The 20,307-nt window shown below is 41.2% G+C and overlaps 1 protein-coding gene across 3 annotated transcripts in view; it reads left to right on the forward strand.

The window, feature by feature from the left end:
- LOC125226993 (probable G-protein coupled receptor 158) overlaps positions 1-20,307 on the forward strand; it is a 62,644-nt gene that overhangs the window by 39,518 nt on the left and 2,819 nt on the right. The window contains exons 2-11 of one of the 3 annotated variants that reach the window (XM_048131185.1): positions 9,838-9,990; positions 10,089-10,151; positions 14,627-15,151; positions 15,269-15,493; positions 15,974-16,042; positions 16,614-16,781; positions 17,230-17,424; positions 17,871-18,074; positions 18,367-18,564; positions 19,461-19,481. In XM_048131185.1, coding sequence (XP_047987142.1) covers positions 9,862-9,990; positions 10,089-10,151; positions 14,627-15,151; positions 15,269-15,493; positions 15,974-16,042; positions 16,614-16,781; positions 17,230-17,424; positions 17,871-18,074; positions 18,367-18,564; positions 19,461-19,481 — 1,797 coding nt within the window. In that variant the 5' untranslated portion in view covers positions 9,838-9,861. The remainder of the gene's footprint in view (positions 1-9,837; positions 9,991-10,088; positions 10,152-14,626; positions 15,152-15,268; positions 15,494-15,973; positions 16,043-16,613; positions 16,782-17,229; positions 17,425-17,870; positions 18,075-18,366; positions 18,565-19,460; positions 19,482-20,307) is intronic. The other 2 variants (XM_048131183.1, XM_048131184.1) reach the window with 2 other exon arrangements.

Raw genomic sequence — 20,307 nt, forward strand, 5'->3', positions numbered from 1 at the left:
TAGCTAAACCCCCTTTTCCCCAATACTGCTAATAGACCATAACTTCTCGATCCTTCTAATGTATCATCAAGGCTCCGAGTAGTTGCTACCACTGAGAACGAAGTAAATAAGTCTAGTAACTCCTTGAAGCTTTTGACTTGTCATCAGTGGACGGCGCTCGCATGCCACTGGGCCCTATAACAAACCTATGCTTTTTATTCCAAAGAATAGTTTGTTTCCCTAACCAACTTGATAGAATTTACCTTGAAAAACTAGTTAGCAACACTCACTGGCTCGATGCTACATGAAGAATCAGAAATTGCTACCACAATTATTAATTTCACTCAAATAAATTAAGTAATAAGAGTTTTTATAAATTACCAGTTTTACCACATATTTTAAGATAGTAAACACCACATTTAAAGTCCATTTAAACCATATAAGTAGTAGTAGTTAAATTATTTCTCCACAATACACGTTGACCAATTATAATTTAAGACCAATCATAACAGAACTCTACTTTCATAGAAATAGTGTGTGACTCTACCCTAATCCTATTGTTTTCCCTACTCTAACATATCTGAAACACAGACCCTCACTTACCATAGATCTTGTGTTCAGAATATGTACAAGTGTATCCCTACTAGAACTGTACAGTTCAGCCAGCGAAGCTGAGATAGGCAACCTATAGGCTTGTGTCGGTCAGATCCCCCCCTCTGCTTTTGCCCGCGGGCTAGGGTAGCAGAGAGTAGATCGCCCTATCCGTGTATATATCCAGTATTCTAGGACACACCAGTACCAGCCACATGAGAGACCCAGCTGCGATCAACTTTACTTAGATGTGGATCGATCACAACCGAAATCCCCAGCGACCAACGCCAGCATGGACTAGAGCACCGAGTAAATAAATATATATATATATATAGGACCCCAGCCTCAAATACTGCCGACTTCAGTGAGCAAGGATTACTCCTAATGTCTTTCGTCAATCGTGAAAGTCCTCACTTCCATCTAACAGTTGGACTCTTTGAGACCGGTGAGAAAGTACGCCTTTTGTAAGTAAATAAAGACGCCCAAGCCCTCCACTTGGAACAAAAAGACCCCTAAACGCCTCTTATTTGACACCGTAAGGGAAGAAGCGCCTAGCCGGACAACAGTCTGTCACAAACAATGATCTGGCTTATAACTTTCACAAAATAACCCCATAGAAAATTACTAAATTCAATTTTACTGACCAACTAAACAAACGAGTGAAGTTTCCTTTACGTGCTATAATCTAAGCTTAGTTTTGCAAGAATTACTCCCTACAAAACCAAACACAGACTTATCTCCAAGCACCAGCCATACATCGACCCAGTCTTTGTATTGCTAAACAGTACTCATGAAACAAAGCACAGAAAACTTCACTATACACATTAATTTAAATGTAACACTACACTATAAATAGAACACTAAAATAACCCCACAACTGACAGTAAAGCAATTCCACCACAGGTCTAAGTTCAACTGTACGACGATATTGTCCCCGCACAATCAAACAGAGACACAATTTCAAAGTTTACAATCACTTAGAATAATTTCCAAGTAAAAACAAACAGAGAAATAATAGCAGAACAACTTCACTCACCAGTATAACACACGAAAGCCAGAGACACTGTTAGTCTTGTAGATATTTTAAGAATGACGCGCGTCGGCTCCCTCCGACCCTTTTATAGATTCTCTATAAGAGACATAATTGGGACACACCTGGGATATAACTGGGACAAACCTGGGATATAACTGGGACATACCTGGGATATAACTGGGACAAACCTGGGACTTGGGATATAACTGGGACATACCTGGGATATAACTGGGACAAACCTGGGATATAACTGGGACATACCTGGGATATAACTGGGACAAACCTGGGACTTGGGATATAACTGGGACATACCTGGGACTTGGGATACGATAAGAAAAAGATCATAACTACTTTGTTTACTAAGCCGTACGCCCTACGTAATAAAGTTCACGATCATCATGGGGATGTTTGCCTATTAACACGTGCAGATTGCAGCTGTTTTAGAGAGAGACAGAGCTATTGATATTGATACCTATGTAGTCCAATAGTGGAATGTTCCGTAAATATTTTTACGTAAATATTATTTTGTGAAAGATTGTTTAAATCAATTTAGTAAGTGACTTCGCAATGAAAGATCACATTTGTTCTTAATTGTTACATTGAATGATATATTCAGGAAGTATAATAATCAATATTAGTCATTATTACCTCTCTGACTCGTAATTGGAACCAAGACATAATATCGGAACGCTATGCAGTTGACAACTGTCAATGTCAGTATTTCGTCCATGTGAACGTAGTTTGTAAATAAGCTTTTTCCAACCTGTTTTGCATCAAATAATAGTGAATTTTATGAGTGAAGACGTGACTATACATGTGATTAAACATCACAGATATTATTTGTTAAAATATCCAATGAAATCCCAAAGAAAATATGCACCAAATAGTTGGTCAAGGATAAGTTGATTCACCGTAAGTTTTATATGTAATAACGAGTCATTTTCCTCGTCTTAGACGCTTGTTCTGTTACAAAGTGTCAGGATGCGGAGTTCTTTAAAGCGAGTCCGACAGCTTTGCAGTTGTTTTAGATTTAGTATTGTTCTTATACATTTTTTTTGTACAATAAAAAGGCTATTGATAGTTGTGCTATTGCCCCAAAGCAATATGCCATAACGGAACAAAGAGTGGGCATATGCATGGTACGCCGTTAAGGTAGTTTTGATGTCGGTAGTCTTTTTTAGTTCATATAATGCGTATGTAAATCTAGATAGTCTGCTTATCAATTGTTGTATATGTTCTTTCCAATTAATATGTGAGTCTATGTTCAATCCAAGCAAAGAAAAAGTTTCTACAAGTTCAAGTTTGATATTTTTAAAGGAATAGTCAATATTTAAAGATTGTTTTTGGTGGGGTCTAAAATGCATTAGTTTGGTTTTGTTGTAATTAATTTGAAGATTATGATCAGTGAGCCAAGATTCTAATTTTAAAAGGATACTATCGAGGTATAAATTTGTGGTTCTAGTGTCTGAACATGGAAATACAATGGATATATCATCAGCAAAAAGAACGCTTGATGAATCTATAGCTTTAGGTAAATCATTTATGTAAATTAAAAATAATACACATCCTAGCACGCTGCCTTGGGGTATGGATCTTTCGACTTTTGCTATGTTTGACCTCACATTAGTAATGCATCCAGTTTTACTATTATGGTGTTCGACTTCTACGCAATTACGCATTGTGTTCGGTTATTAAGGTATGAGGCAAACCACTTATGCACTATGCCCCGTACTCCAACACCTTGCAATTTTTGCAGTAGGATATTATGAGAAACCCTATCATACGCCTTACTCATATCTACTAATATTCCTACCGCATATTGTTTATTATTAATGATTTCTAAGATTTTATTAACATATTTGTATACAGCCAGGGTCGTTGAATGATTTTGTCTGAAGCCGTTCTGGTCTTCACTGAATATGGAGTATTTTTCTAGGAATGCGTATAGGCGTGTGGACATAGCTGTTTCAATTATTTTTGAAAAGGTTGGTAAAAGTGCGATGGGGCGGTAGTTATTGCTATCATTGTGTTGTCCTTTCTTGTAAATGGGTTTAATTACAGATAATTTTAAAGAATCGGGAAATCGGCCCTCATTAAAGGATTGGTTTATTAGGAAAGTTAATGGTTGTGTAAATTCATTAGCACATTTTTTAATTAGTACGGGAGGTAATTCGTCGTGACCAAAGCTGCGTTTGTTTTTTAAGTTGCGAATAATTAGGAAGACTTCATGTTCAGTAACTGGTTGTAGGTATAGTGAGTTGGGGGTGGGAGCGAATACGGGTCGGCCGGCAGAGGGCGCGCGCTGTGCGCCCGCGCTGCTGTCCGTGCTTGTTCCCTCCGCACCCACTGATACAAAAAAGTCGTTAAAGTAGTTGGCAAGTGTATTTGGGTTTTCAATTACAGAATTATTTATTTTTAACTTTATATTTTGTCTACTTTTTTTGGGGAGTTTGTTAGTTCGCTCTTTCACTATATGCCACATGGTTTTTGTAATGTTATCAGAGTTTTTCATTTTATTTACGTAATGTAGCTTTTTTGATACTGAAACTATTTTCTTTAATAATTTTGTATATTGTTTGTAGTAGTTGTTTAGAACAGGATAGTTTGTGTTTGAGATTAAAAGTTTTAGGAGTCGTTTATTTTTACACGATATTTTAATACCAGTTGTCAGCCAGGGCTTAACTTTGGAAGTATTTTTTTTTATTTTTACTTGAATTTTAGGTATGCACAGATCCAAGGCGGTTTGCACAGTTGATGTAAATGAAGTAAAGTTTTCATTCATATTTTGTTGATGATCAATGATTTCGTTCCAGTTTATGTTAGCTACGTACGATTTAAAGTGCTGAATATTTTTTTCAGTAAAATTTCTTTTTTGTGTGAACCATACGTTACATTCGTTGGTTAAAATACTATTATACATTTCGTAGAGAATACCCTTGTGATCCGAAAGACCGTATTCATTAATTGAAGCCATATTATTTTGACTGTGGAAATTAGTAAAGAGTAGGTCTATGCACGTAGAGCTCGAGTCTGTAATTCGGGTAGGTTCATTTATGATTTGTTGAAAATTATAGTTTTTAAATGTATTAATTAGTGTATAAGAAGATAAAGACTTTTCTAAAATATTAACATTGAAATCGCCTCCAATTAAAATATTCTTTTTTGCATCCTTAATTGTTACTAATTGCAAGAGTTTTTCAAGTGCCTCGTAAAATATAGTTTGATTCTTATTGCTATTAGGCCAATATAATACTACGAGTAATAGATTTAAGGTAGGAATTTCGGTTGCACAGGTTTCAAAAACAGTTTCTACAGATAGATTAGTTATATCCTTACGATCGACAAAGGGAATGTCATTTCGTAGGAACACACAAACGCCTCCACCTCCGTGGGTGCTCCGGTTAAACAAAGATGTTGCGTGAAAGTCTTCTAATTGTAGTAGGTCTACTTTTGATGGTGTTATCCAAGTCTCTGATAGACAGATTGCTTGTATATTTTTGTCTTCTTCCGTTGCAGCTTCTATTAGATGTCGTTTATTGCTTAAACTGCGGATATTTTGGTATAGTATTTTGAAGTTATTTGTATTGACGAAAGTTATGTTTCGTAGTACGGGCTCGTAGATTGTGAGAGTGAAGTCGTTGTCCTGCATAACCTGCATTTTCCTGTAGCTTGTAAATATTCCTTTGCTCATTGGTCCGGTTCGTTAAGTTTTGATCTTGTTTGGTCCTGGTTTCGGGACTTTCTGCCCTTTCTGGGGTTGGGGTCGATGAGTTCTTTAAGTTGGGCATGGATTGTTCTTCTAAATTTCCAATACATGTATTTTCGTCCGTTGTTAATGTACTGTTTACAGTTTCAGCATGATTCTCGTTCGTCTGAAGGTTGATTATTTTCCCTTCTACAATCAATTGGTTGTTTCGTATAACTGCGTGTAGCCCTTTTTTCGAGCTTCGAGCATTTCATTACGCAAGTCATTTCGGTATTTGAGCGAATTTGAGTCTAAAAATTCGGATACCGATATACCAGTCCCTTGTAGATATTGACTATTTTGCAAAATATATTTTGTCATTCGCTTACTAATTAATTCGACTACTAATGGGCGGTTTCGGTTAGTTCTTCGGCCCACTCTGTAAGTATCCTCGATATAGCCATACAAGTCCACTTGCAAGATCTCTCGGAACGTATCTATTATTCTGTCATATAGTTCGCATTCAGGTTCGTTGAATTGTTCAGTGAAGCCATATATGACAATTTTTTTCCTGTTAGACTCTGGTATGTAGTTTGTTGCCGGAGGAGTAGTTTCAGATGTGTTTATTTTGCAGGCCAGGTCTTGTAGTTCTCTTCGTAGATTTTCATTCTCCCTGTTGAGTTTTATTATTTCTGAGTTTATTTTTGATATATCTGTACTATGTTTGTTATTTTCTTTGACTAATATATCTGTTTTTTGCTTGAACTCTTCTCGTAAATGGGTAACAGCTTTATTAATCTCTGTTTGGAAGATATTTTTTAACTCTGATAATAAAGACTTGTTATTTTCTTTTAACTGAATACCAATTAATTGTGACAAGTTTTGTGGAGTCAGTTGCGTTTCCGTTTTTGTTTCTGTGGTGGGTGGTGGTGGTGTCTGTACGTTCGGCTGCTTCGATTAAAGTGTCACCTAGAATGCTATTGTCGTTTGAGCTCATTGTATCATTCAGAGCCTGGGCTATAGATTTTCTTAGCTTCATGTTATTTACAGACCGTGGAGTTTGCTGTAGGATGTTATCACGATCAGCTGGATTTGCCGGAATATTCGTATTACCTTTTTTTTGTGGCGAAATGCGCGCCATCTCGTGTGGAGTAGTTGTGTTGTTAAGGCTGAGAATTCTTTCGCTCGATGTAGGTACTATTCATTTTTGAACTAGATGGCGACACATGTCAAGGATACGAAACAGAACCGAGCGAAGCTCGGTTGCCCAGATATTATCTTAAAAACCATGACATTTTCATTAAAGTCAAATTCGCTTAATGTGATAGCTAATGAGATGTTCTATCACCTCTTTTTATTTTGGCCTTGGTTTTAGGCCGTTTTCACATTATCCGATCCGATATCGGATGTCGGAAGGATTTCAATCGGTCCGACATCCGATATCGGATAGGATAATGTGAAAACGCACTTAGGGACACCCGGTATACGAGTATTTGTAATACTTATTACTTATAGGGACACGTTGGATAATAAATTAATGATGGATATGGCCCCGAATCGTTTCAATAAATAAATAAATTAATCAAGTCTAATGGAGACTTTTCTACTGGAGGTCTTGCTTACAAAGTTTTGCTGTTTTTCCTTATTTTTATTTGAACAAATATAGGGTAGGGCAGCCAATAATGGACCACCGAAAATGTAGGCACGCGATTCCAATTAACTCACCAAACACACAATCTACGTCACGATTGTTACAGGAATGCAAATTCTGATTGTATCACGTTTTCAAATTACAATCAATGACCATTCGTAACAAAATAATATTATTTCCATTCATTTTTCAATTATGGGAAAAATTTAAGCCTTTGCGACAAAGACAATTAAATTGAGAAATTTGAGAGTCATGACTGCTGTGTTTGCTGGGAAGTGCAGTGGAGAAGGCTTTGCGATGCCCCAGTACCGTAGGTTCGCGAGCCTGTTCTGTTCTTCAATATACCTACTCTTAATAAGGTTGAATGCAACATGCATTGCGAGAACATTAAGTAGGTACCAAGTAAGTACTCAAGATCATTCCGATATTGTATTCCTTTTGCGAGTGACATATGAACTGTCCCTATAAGTGCGTTTTCACATTATCCGATCCGATATCGGATGTCGGAAGGATTTCAAAGGCAAAAATCAAAGATGGCGGCTTAAATGTGTGGGATATCGGTCCTACATCCGATATCGGATCGGATAATGTGAAAACGCACTTAGGGTCATCATAGACAAGACGCACAGAATACGGGTGCAGGCTATCTAATACTTATGTCAAACTTCGTAGCAAAACTAGGCCATAATAGTATTTTCCCCTCACTAGCTCGGAAACACGTGTTTTGTCCTTTAATACCAGCGGGTAAAAACGCATTTTATCCACTAGTGGGTAAAGTAATTTGACCTTGAATAAAGTCAAATTAACTGCTTTAAAATTGATAAACGTAGGTGAATCTAGTAATAAAGATGATTTACCACCTGTGGAACTACTGGAAGCAGTGATAAACGCATTTTTTGCGTTGTAGTTTCCTCGCTATAGTGAGGGGAAAAGTTTTGTGTTACACTCGGGTGCAAATGTATTTTACTTCTCGTGTGTTAAAAAACTCGCAAGTTCAGGATTCTATTCTCGAACCACTCGCTTCGCTCGTGGTTCAACTATAGAATCCTTTTACTTGCTCGTTTTTCAATTCCACACTCGGCGTTAAAATACAACTTTGCCCCCTTGTATAACAAATAACTATTTTCCCCTCACTAACTCGGAAACACGTGTTTTGTCCTTTAATATCAGCGGGTAAAAACGCATTTTATCCACTAGTTGGTAAAGTGATTTGACCTTGAATAAAGTCAAAATAACTGCTTTAAAATTGATAAAAGTAGGTGAATATAGTAATAAAGATGATTTACCACCTGTGGAAGCAGTGATTAACGCATTTTTTGCGTTGTACTTTCCTCGCTATAGTGAGGGGAAAAGTTTTGTGTTACACTCGGGTGCAAATGTATTTTACTTCTCGTGTGTTAAAAAACTCGCAAGTTCAGGATTCTATTATCGAACCACTCGCTTCGCTCGTGGTTCAACTATAGAATCCTTTCGTTTGCTCGTTTTTCAATTCCACACTCGGCGTTAAAATACAACTTTGCCCCCTTGTATAACAAATAACTATTATTCAATCTATACAGTCCGCAAATCATAAAGCACTTTCCGTGCGTACTTAATGTTATCACGGAACCAAAGTAAGGGCAAGTTTTTTGCCGAGGCAAAGTTCAGAAACCTTGGGGTGGTTAATTGGAAATGCTCGTAGCGGTTTCGTCGGTACTTTTTTTTGCTACTCTCAACTTTGACTCGGATTTTTTGGGTTAATCCGGATTTAAATACTGATTAACAGTGTATATTGTATAGGTATTAAATATATTAAGAGGCCAGAGGCACCAGACGACTACAGAGACTTTCAAGGGTCTGGTAAAACTTGCTGCGAAATTGCAACGTGACGCACCCACTGGAAAACATCTTTTTACATAATTTTGAGACATGTTTTCATGTATGGCGGCGGCGGTGGAGGCGTAAAACTACAAACGATTCTGAGTAAAATGAGTTTGCAAGTTTCGTAATAAATGGTATTTTAACGTCGTAGCAGGTGCTCTTAATGCATAATTTAAATTCACATCAAGATTTTTGCAACGGCACCTACTAAGGTACCTATACAAAAATCTCTAAGTAAATTAGTGTCTGAAAATTGCTAAAGATTTTTATTCCTCTTTCTTAATGGTGTGAATTTGCAAGTAGTCGCCCGAGACCCCCGCCCCCTCCTATTTAATAGATTTAAAAGCCTTTTGCAATTAAGGTGACACACTGTCTCCTCCCGACATTTATCAGGAAAGTACTCGGGACAAGTGCGCATTTATAATCGTTGGTTGTCTTTATTAAAGATTCTTTGAGAGAGTTTTATATATGAGTACATCAAGTATATTAACTGTAAATAAATACATAATTAAATCGGGTTCAAGCAAGGCAGGTACGTATAGGCTACTAGACATATCAAAATTCGCACAATAAATAATGGTTTTCTATAGCATTTGACTTAAGAAAACCAATATTTTTAGGTTTGATGTATTAAAAGTGCATGATGACTGCGTACCTATTTTTAACTAAAAATGATTATGATTTTTTTTTAATTTCGTACACCGAAAAATGCTGTCGGCGACGGCCATGTAGTGACGTCACACGTTAGGGTTTAAATTAAAAAAAAAAAAAAACACTCCCCACTTTACGTGTAGGGGGGTACCCTAATAAAACATTTTTTTCCACTTTTTATTTTTGCACTTTGTCGGCGTGATTGATATACATATTGGTACCAAATTTCAGCTTTCTAGTGCTAACGGTTACTGAGATTATCCGCGGACGGACGGACGGACGGACGGACAGACAGACATATATGGCGAAACTATAAGGGTTCCTAGTTGACTACGGAACCCTAAAAATGCTACATAATGTCATATGAATGTTGCTTCGATGTTGCAGATGTGGCGGGGCTGGAGGTGAGCGATGCGGGCGCGGTGGGCGGCGTGGGCGCTCGCTTGGTGCGCGTGCGCCGCGGCCGCGCCCGTCGAGTCGCCGCCGCCGGCGCCGCTCTGCGACCCGCTGCTGCTGCGGCATCCGCCGCCCAGACCCTCAGTAAGTATTGTTGATGTCCGTGGAGTAGATGTGAGGCTTGGTGCGTCGGTGAGTCTTGTTGATGTAGAGGTATGAAGAGGGTGGATGGTGGGGATGAGTCGCCGCCGCCGGCGCTGCTCTGCGACCCGCTGCTGCTGCGGCATCCGCCGCCCAGACCCTCAGTAAGTATTGTTGATGTCCGTGGAGTAGATGTGAGGCTTGGTGCGTCGGTGAGTCTTGTTGATGTAGAGGTATGAAGAGGGTGGATGGTGGGGATGAGTCGCCGCCGTTCGCCGTTCCCGCTGACCCTCAGTAAGTATTGTTGATGCAGAAGGAGGGGGAGTAATGTAAGGCTTCGTGATGCTGAGTACCTGCCGCCTAAGCCTTCACTGAGTATTATTGGTGTAGGGGAGTGGAGGGGAGAGGGGATGCCGCTGTAAGACCCGTAGCTGCTGCGGCATCCGCCGCTTAGGCACTCCTAGGGAAGGGAGTGGAGCGGGTTTATTTATTTATTCGTATGGCTTAATTGTTCAGTCGTTTATAAAGGTATTCTAAGGTTCTGGATCCATTGGATTACGTCATTATGCAGGGTGAACAAGTCCGCAGGGTTTCCACTGTATTTGCTGATAGGGCAGTGCTGAACGATGTGCTCGATGTCCTGCGCGGGAGCCCCGCAACTGCACCCTGGAGATTCTATCCATCCACATTTGTGCAGGAATGCTCGGGTACGGCCGCAGCCAGTTCTCAACCTATTTAGTTGGCACCATTCTTTTCTAGGCAGCGAGAAGCCAGGTGGTCTTACTGTAGGATTTATAGCTATCCCTATCCCACAGGGAGGTTATCGTTCCATTCCTTTTTCCAGCTGTCCAACAGGTTGAAGTTCTCTTCCATGAGTTTTCTCGCGGTTCGGTGAGGAGGGTGTCGGGATTTTAACCGGTGTGGTGGAGGGTCTTTAAATTCAGCATGAGCGGCTAGATCCGGATGGGCCAAGATTTTCTGCGCCTCACGTAACAACGCATGCTGTCTCCTCAGGTGTGGAGGCGGTATATGACTGAGGGTTGGAAGCCACTGTACAGGGGTGCTCTTTATGGTCCCTGATATGCACCTCATAGTTTGGTTTAGGTGGACGTCCACTCGCTTTGAGTGTGCACTGTTTAGCCAGACAGGTGCGCAATATTCCGCAGTTGAGTAGACTAAACTTAGAGCAGTGGTTCGGAGTACGTCAGCTTTTGCTCCCCATGTAGTACCAGCCAATTTATGCAAGATATTGTTGCGAGTTTGAAGCTTCTTACCCAGTTTAACCAAGTTCGGTGCGTAAGTCAGGCTACGGTCTAGGGTCACTCCAAGGTACTTTGGCGTTGGGTTGTATTTTAATGTCGACCCTCTGAAGGAGATATTGGGTTCATATTTAGCCTCTTTATTGTGCAAGTGAAAGGTTGTCACCTCAGTTTTACAGGTGTTAGGGACTAGCCGCCATTTTGTAAAATAGTAGTAATAGTGGAGCGGGTGGGGGCGTCAGTCAAGTCACTGCAGGCAGTGGTGATCATCAACTCGCAGGGGTGGGCAAGGCATGTCTACTAGTTGAGTTACTGCAGCCGGCGGGGTTGTGCGACCCATCATTGCTGCGGCACCAGACACCAACGCGCAGAGCAGCAGTCATTAGAATGCATTAGACGACAAGAAACTCACACTTCACGCCCCAAATGTCGATACTTATGTCGGCGGCGGTATTTCGTATACTCTCCGAGCGAGCGCGTGTTTATATGTGCATACTTACTCGTAACTTTTCGTGCCAAATGCTAAAATCTGACTCATGCATTGTAATAACTGCCAATAATGTCGCCAGTTGTTTGCCGAATGTAATTAAGTAAGTAGGTAGGTTTGCCAATAATGTACAGTGAGCTGCAAAGTGCATGGCGAAATTATCAATGAGTTCATTCATATTTTTTTTCTGTGACATTTCGCAGCTTACACTTACATAAGTAGGTACTTTAAAGTCTTTACCCTCAAATATACTAAACCGCAGATGAATTATGCATTCATCGTATTTAAAAAAACCTGATCTACATTTAACTCTAACTGTTGGTTTTCATCCGCTACCACAAAACTGGATATAAACAATATTAAATTTTCTTCATCACAATAGGAAGTTTCTGATATCGGTCGAATTGAGCATTAAAATCGAGCTTATTCTTCGAATTAAAAACTCGTCTGTATTCCTGAAAGACATTAAATTTATAAATAATTCATCCAATTATACGGGCGTCGCGAGGCGGAATGCACCAACTTCCAACGGCCAAACTTGAGGAAATTAATTTTAAGCCAGAATTGTTCCCTTAGCTCACCGAACTAATTCCGGACCGGACCAGTGGTGGGCTTAACAGATTCATGCGTTCTGTGTAGGCTGCGTAGATAAGAGACAAATAGTTTACGCTCTGTAGAAATAGAGAGAGGTAGGTAACTACGATGCGCTAGCCCAGCCGATTGGTAGGTATTAACCATTCATTAGTATAGAATTAGTACCTAGTGGAGATATTATTGAACAAAAAGCACGAAATCGATCGGTCGAAATTCATAAAAATCAACGCTATTAGCCTCTAGTGCTTTGCATCATGATGTAGTGATGTTCATTGTTATTCTAAAAAAAAATTGGTGCCACTGGGGATCCCCAGGGGATATTTTGCCACCAATCTAAAGATTAGAATGGAAAGTTCTAGTCTAGTCTAAAATTCAGTCGCTTCGAGTTCTCGACTCGCCTATGGTTGGGGAGTACTCGTCCGCATGCCGCGGCGACTTCCGGACGTTTATTTTACGAAGGGTCTTCGTTAAAGTTATTAGGCTAGAGCGTGCTTAATCTGCGCTGAGCTCGGACTGTGGCTCATTTTCTCAATATTGCTTTCATGTCGTGATTTTTATAGCGTAGAGATATCTTTTCTTAAAGTACCTATGAGTTTATGTTATAGTTTCAACGACAATATCTACCTACTTATTAGAAGACCGAATAGAATTTTTATAACACAGGATATCACAAGTAGGTATCATAATAAAATGTAAAAGACACGTTGAACTTTACGTACTCGTAATTGATAGCCAATTAGCCATCAGTTGAGCTGAGACTTTTCACAAAGTCGTCAAAATTTTGCTCTAGATACGATTATGGATCGGATATATAAGTGTCAATGTCAAAGATAACAGGTATATTAAAAATATTTGAACTTCAAAGAAAGTAATTCTACTTTGAAATTTTCTAAAAAAGTTAGGTCAGTAAACATAACGTTCATCAAATTATTGTAGCAAACTAAGCCGCCCCTGGTTAGAGTTCCGTTCTGATAATCATTCTCATCTGTAAGTACTTCAGAATCATCCAGATTTCAAAATTGTTTCAGAAATGACGGAGATATCGAATAACAAACATTAAAAAATATACAGACGAATTGATAACATAATCCAACATTTGAAAGTATTTATCACCAGAACCCCAAAGAAAGGCGGTTTTTTTTTCTTAAAAATTATCCAGAGACCTGTCGTTCTTATAAAAACTCATACGTCTCAGGAAACACAACGGCTGATATTGTTTTTTGATATTGATACCTATGTTGTCACACGGAGATAACAGTCATGACATGGCATTGAACTACTATGTACTGCGTACTAGAAATGACAACTCGAACGTATTCTGTGCGCCGACCGGCAGCGGCGGCAGCGCGAGGCGCATGCGCGTGAAGCGAACCGTGTCATAGAGTAAGACTTGACCACATAGACGCGACACTTTAGTGTAGACCTTTGTTTTATACTTCGTGTGTGAAATACTAAGTAGTTTACTTTTAGCACTATTATACATTGTGTTATATTTCTACTCAGTGAAATAAACATACGTAATTGTTTTTTTCATAAATTTTAATTTCCCTTGAATAAAATTAGTTTTCTAAGTTTCTGTCGCTCAGAATAATAATCGCGCCATTCACCTTGTTTTACCTCCCTAAACACCGGTCGCATTAAATACTATTTCAGTTTTGGTGTCACTATTTTTCGTCAATAATGAGAATTCAGAAATAATTCAAAATCATGCTTATTGTATAATATTATCGACTAAAATTCGTATTAGAACCGTGTAATATTCAAAACTATAAATTGAAATAAATATTTTTATATTATATATTGAAAACAGAATATGATCACAATTATTATACCTTATTACCTACATGTCATGTCTGCGCGATTCATCTATGATTCCAGTTGTCAAAATGGCGGCCATAGCTTCGCGTTTAAGGAGCCCGTCCCTTCATTAGAATAATTACTTAATGACATGGAGATAAAATATTCAAAACACTCGTGATAATGATTGAAACCATTTCAAACATAAGTACTTTTTTGTCATAAATGCCCAAATATCTAATTCAAATCGGCACTGGGGCTCATTTCTCAAAACTGAAAGTAAAGTACAAGTTACAATCGGAAGTTTCTTTCCTTAACTTGTCATATTAGACATTGACTATCGCTTGTAAATTGTAACTTGTAGCTTCGAGAAATGGGCCCCAGGGTACTACAATAGTAAATAGGTATAGGTACCTTTTATCATACTACAGCGGTAAATTGTAAAACAGTGGTAAAATATACCATGCCTACATAGCTATTGAAGTACCTTTTGTTTGTCCAGAATGTGGTGGAGATGGAGTCAGCCGCGGCGAATGCTGCGCGGTCGTTGTCCGAGCTGATTGAGTCGGGCGGCGCGAACGAGACGCGCGCGGCGGCGCTGGCGCGCTCCGTGCTGGGCGCGGCGCTCGACCCGCCGCCCGACGCCGTGGCCCTCGGCGCGCCCCAGCTCCGCCTCGGCGTGCTCTTCGTCGCCGACCCGCCCAGACTGATCATCTTCCAACAAAACAACTCTGCGGCCCTCCAGCAATTCTGGAAAACGTTGGCCTCCGCGTGGAACGCGAGTAACGTCGTCTGGTCGAATGGCTGGTACTCTTGCGAAAGAGAAGATAGAGGATGGTGGAGCGGCGCGGCGGCGGCGCGGGGATCGGGCGCTTTCCGCGCCGCGGCTGCGCTGTTCCGACGGATGCCTGTCATGCCGTGTGAGGAAGCAATGTACGATCGCATGGGTGGCCCGCCGGCCTGCGATCCGGACACAACGGATTGTGAAGCTTTTCCGGCTTCAGGATCTGACTTTCAAAATATTGAGGTACGTTCCCTACAGACAGACAATTCACTTAATCCAATAATTGAAAAATAATGTTCTGGATTTTCTGGATGTTAGGTCACTAAAAAACCGTAACATCATTATTCCTTCAATTTCAAGTACCGTTGCAAGTGCCGGCGGGGCTACTGGCACGAGCTGGGCAGCGGCTGGCTGAGCGGCTCGGCGCTCACGGACCCGCTGCGCTGTGCGGCGTGCGGCATGGGCAGCGACGAGGCGCAGTGCGATGGAGAAGTGTTCCACGCTTCGCTCCTGGCTGCCAACCTAGCCGGCATGCTCGTGTGCCTCGTCATTGGACTCATTATATTTAGGAAGAGGAAGTGTAAAGTAAGTAACCCTCGGATCAGCGAAGGCATCTTACCATAATGTTCGATTTTAAGTGCCGAAGCGGCACGATCTTCCACGAATTTTGCGATTTCTTGTTTCAAAGCGTTTTGTCGCCACTACACTTTCTCGAGTCAACACGCGGCCCGAATTGAATTTACCGTGTGTATATTTTGGGACACCACTCCCGCGTGTCGAATGTGTACACGAACTCGCGTCGAACAAAATACAAACGGGGAATATAAGGCGTGTTTCTTGTTTGTATATTGTTCAAATTACAACAAGCATTAGATCAACACAGCCTAATTACGACCTAATATTAGTTGCTTTATTTATTTTGAGAAACTATGCGATAAAAAATTAATAGATTTGAATCACGTGACTCGCTCCCCGACTATGAAACTGAAACCACCCTGGGAAGATGCTTCCTGATAATTGACAGCAATTATATTGTTGTATTGTATTATTTATATTTGATTCCAGGCCGTGGCAATGTGCATGTGGACTGTGCTAGAGGTGGTATTGCTTGGGGCCCTGTTGATGTATGGATCCGTAAGTCACAAGTGTTTTTACATCATCTTTGCCTAGCTTCCGTCATCCATCGCGCAATAGGTCATCGACTGTGATAACTGTAGGTGTAGATACACTTTATGTAAAAAACACTGACAAGATCATTGTTATAAAGTCTAGTTATCTGACGATATCATACAATAATAATAATAAAATCAGTGAGTTTTGTGTTTACATAGGTACTTCATAGATTTCAGATTATCTGCCAGTTTGATATTTAAAATCTATCCTTAGTTTAGAAATATCTTATTTTTATCATGCATGTACAATATACCTAGCCAGTAGTCACTAAACAGGTACTTTTTAAAAAATCTGGCGGCTCACACTTCTACTCAAAGTTAAAATGTATCCCTTAAATTAGGTACCTACTAAGTAGGTAGGTAGATTTTTCACTGACAGACAAGGATACGAATGTTTTTGCAAATAAGTAGCATAATTATATAGTCGACAAATATCTTTCCAAACCAACATTCAAATTCCAAAATAATTGTGTACATTTTCTCTGGTGAAGTAGGTATAATGCTCCTAATGTATAATGTGTATTATTATGCAGGCAGCGACCCAGTACGTCAAGGACCCGCGGGTGCGCTGCGTGGCGGGCGCGTGGCTACGCGAGCTGGGCTTCGTGGCGTGCTACGGCTCAGTGGTACTGCGGCTGTGGGTGCTGCTCGCAGAGTTCCGCACTAGGAAGGCGCACCGGTGGACTCCCAGGGACTCCGAGGTACATATGCGACACACACGGTTGCGGCTTCTTGAGCTGAACTTCGTGGTATGCTATGGTTCAGTGGTGCTGCGGCTGTGGGTGCTGCTGGCCGAGTTCCGCATTGGGAAGGCACACCGGTGGACTCCAAGAGACTCTGAGGTACATATATGTGCTACATGGTTAAGGCTTCGTGAGCTGGGCTTCGTGGCGTGCTACTACTCAGTTGAGCTGCGGTTGTTCATGCTACTGGCATCGGTAGACTCCTAGAGACTCTGAAGTGCGGCATATGAGTATAATCCTAGTCTACAATCACCCTGCTGGATAAGCGTGTGGTTACACGAGCCGGAATTTGTTGCATGTTAGGGCTCAGTGATGCTGTAACTGTAATGTGCATCTGATGGTCGATTTCTAAAACGATTGGTTTTCATAAAAGTTGTTCTAAGTAACAATAATTTGTGATTTTCAGGTGCTCCGAATAGTAGGCGCAATGCTCTGCGGCGCCACGTGTTACCTAGCAGCGTTTACAGCGACGGCAGCGTGTGAGCGAGAAGGCTGCACCAACGCGGCTTGGCACCACGTCACCGCTGGCGCTGAACTACTGCTGCTGGCCGCTGGCGCTAGGATCGCTTATGCGGCGAGGAACGCTAATGTGCCCTTCCAGGTAAATGGATCTTAAAATGATAAAGAGTAAATGCGCGTGCAGTTTATTACGATACTACATGTAGGTATATATAGTTCACAATTCATCATAAGTATAAATAGAGGTAAATATGTGGATAAGCCACTTGCGCTTGACCATGGTTTTAGTTCTGAATAAACCGCCATTGAAGTAACATCGTGTTTCTTTATATCGCCCTATAAGTACATAACATTGGCGCAGTCGGTAGGATCCGAACCTACGCTCCCAAAGGGAATCTGAATTTAGGTTTCAGGCGCAAGCCAAGCCCCCCCTGCTGTTCATGGGTGCAACGTAAAGCTAGAGCACTCTACCAGCAAGATATGTTACGGAACAGCTTATTTCTTGATCCTGCTTACATCGATTCGTAAAGTAGGTATAGGAAATCGAACTACGCAGACTTGATCCTGATACTCGATCGTTGTTTGCAGGAACGCGGCTGGCTGGCGACTGCTCTGGCGTGTGAGTTCTTCAGCGGGTTAGCGTGGCGGGGCGCAGCACTGGCAGGCGCAGCGCCGGAGCAGGAGCCGCTAGCCGCCACGGCGCGCGCGCAGATCTCCTCCGGTGCCGCGCTAGCCTGCGTGCTGGCACCCAGGCTGTGGCATGGGTATCGCGCACGGTCACTTGCGCAAGAGGTAAATACAACTCTTACAAATGGTCAGTAGGGTGATTCTGTATCAGTAAGCTAACGTGGCGCCGCGTCAGAGCTTCTGTCCTCCTCCTTGCGATATCCTGGCATTTGTCATGGCTCATGGGCCAGAGTGGGCTCAAATTCGAAACACAAACTTGACATTTACATTTCGCGCCAAAAAGGGCTCCTGATGTGCTCCCCCTACAAATTCCCTGTAGACGGTACCTTTCGCACCCGGGTCCTTATTGGATCTAAAGTTAATTGCAAGAAAGATAACTTTTAAAACTTGATTCTAGGTGTCCCGCAGAGGCCCGGCAGAGGGCTTCGGTGTAGAAGGCGAGGAGGAACCCACGTCGGAGGAGGTGCGGGCCGAGCTGAAGCGGCTATACGTGCAGCTCGAGATCCTGCGCAACAAGACGCTGCGGCGCGACAACCCTCACATCAGCAAGCGCCGGGGAGGCCGCAAGCCGCCGCACAGGCGGTTCTCATTGCAGGTATGACCTTGCTTTATGTACCGAGTTGTAATTGTGGCATCATATCAGGGCTGGATTATATATTTTTGTTTTTTATACTGTCGTCCTATAATGGTGCTCCCACGTTGGACTGTTATAAATTTTATATTTCATGGTGTGAGAGGGACAGCTCACCATCGCGTCATCGCGCTGTCCCTGTCACACCATGTTATTAGAATTGAATAAAAGCCCAGTGTGGAAGCATCAGTAAAATACCGCCTGGTTCTCCTTGCAGGTATTCTTTACTTGATGTTGATACTTGTAGCATAATAATATCACTATTAAGGCTGGATCATTCATTTAGTTTTTAAGTTTTTATATCGCGTTTGATCTTATCTGGTAAACAAACAACAGAACATAATCCGCTCCTGAGCTAATATCATACACTTTAACATAACACTAATGTTACAAGTGAAATAACAAGTAAAACACTTCACGAGCATTAAATCAATAAGTGCCTACACAATGAAGCTTAGAAGTAAATTTAAGCTTAAGTATGTCCATCTTTCTAATAGTTATTACATGGTACCTACAGACGGACATTTGATACCGAACTTTTGTCAAACATTCAACAGAACACTTCCATCCCAATATTTGTAAAACGTAGATATGTGACTTCCAACAACCTATTACAGACTTACATTTTCTGCTCAGTAAAGTATTTAGTACCTTCACCCTTATGTACGAGTATGTAATAACTACGACCCCTAGTTACTACCGATTGATACATGTCTTTTCCCAATATAAAGTACTCGTGACCCTCTATGTACAAACCTGCCGGACATCTGTACATTCATGAACAGTACTTATGATACCTCAACCCTTCTGTATCGGTGTCATTAATGAATGTTTCATCTTCCATCCCACACCGACTTTAGAAAAAGGGCAGTCGCGAAAAGGTAAGGAAAGGTGTGATAATACCGCATGAGCACTCGTGGAGCACCCGCATGACCCCGGACCAGCCCCCGCCCCGCCGGCGGCCACCCTTGTCCGTCTGCTATGTAACGATGTCTGGGGCCCACCACGAACTCCGTTGCTTGAAAATTCCGAGCATATTTCTCTGTCACTCTTACTACGCCTTAATTAGATTGAAAGAGAAAGATGCCCGTCATTTGCGTACTTCGGTCTTCGCGGTCGGTCCTCTGCTTTATCTGTGGCCGGGTCCCCAGCCATTGGGCACCCGGCTTCGCTCGAAACGATCCGTTTTATCTTTTAATCGAGTTTCCTCGATTGAAATATAACGGATGTTTTTGTTCGCTATTTCTGCCGTTCGGCTTGATCTTCCTTTGAGCGTCTTTCATCACGCTGACGTTTATTTGTAGAGATTAAACCGATGCTACACGAATAAGTTATGATTCACGTTTCATCCTGACCTGTCTAAATGCACTAGATATTTCAAAGCGTGTTGAGTTTTGTATCTATTATCCTAAGCGAGCAAAGTTTCAAGTAAGTTCATTCATAAGACGCTGAAATGAGAAAATAACGTCTTATCTACAAAGTATTTTTCACAAATATTTTTAAATATGTTACAAAAAGATAAAAGTTCTTGAACTTGTACTTACCTACTTATATATGACGTACCTAATCATAAAAAGACTGGGCGGATGTGTGTATCATATCATTATTAATGATAAACACGCTGTACGAAAAGACGTGCCTTCTCTTCTCTCACATGAGTACATCGAGCCTCCACTCAAATACTTAACAACGCCTAAAACCTACCAA

The sequence above is a fragment of the Leguminivora glycinivorella genome, chromosome 6 (assembly GCF_023078275.1).
Source record: "Leguminivora glycinivorella isolate SPB_JAAS2020 chromosome 6, LegGlyc_1.1, whole genome shotgun sequence".
Lineage (NCBI taxonomy): Eukaryota > Metazoa > Arthropoda > Insecta > Lepidoptera > Tortricidae > Leguminivora > Leguminivora glycinivorella.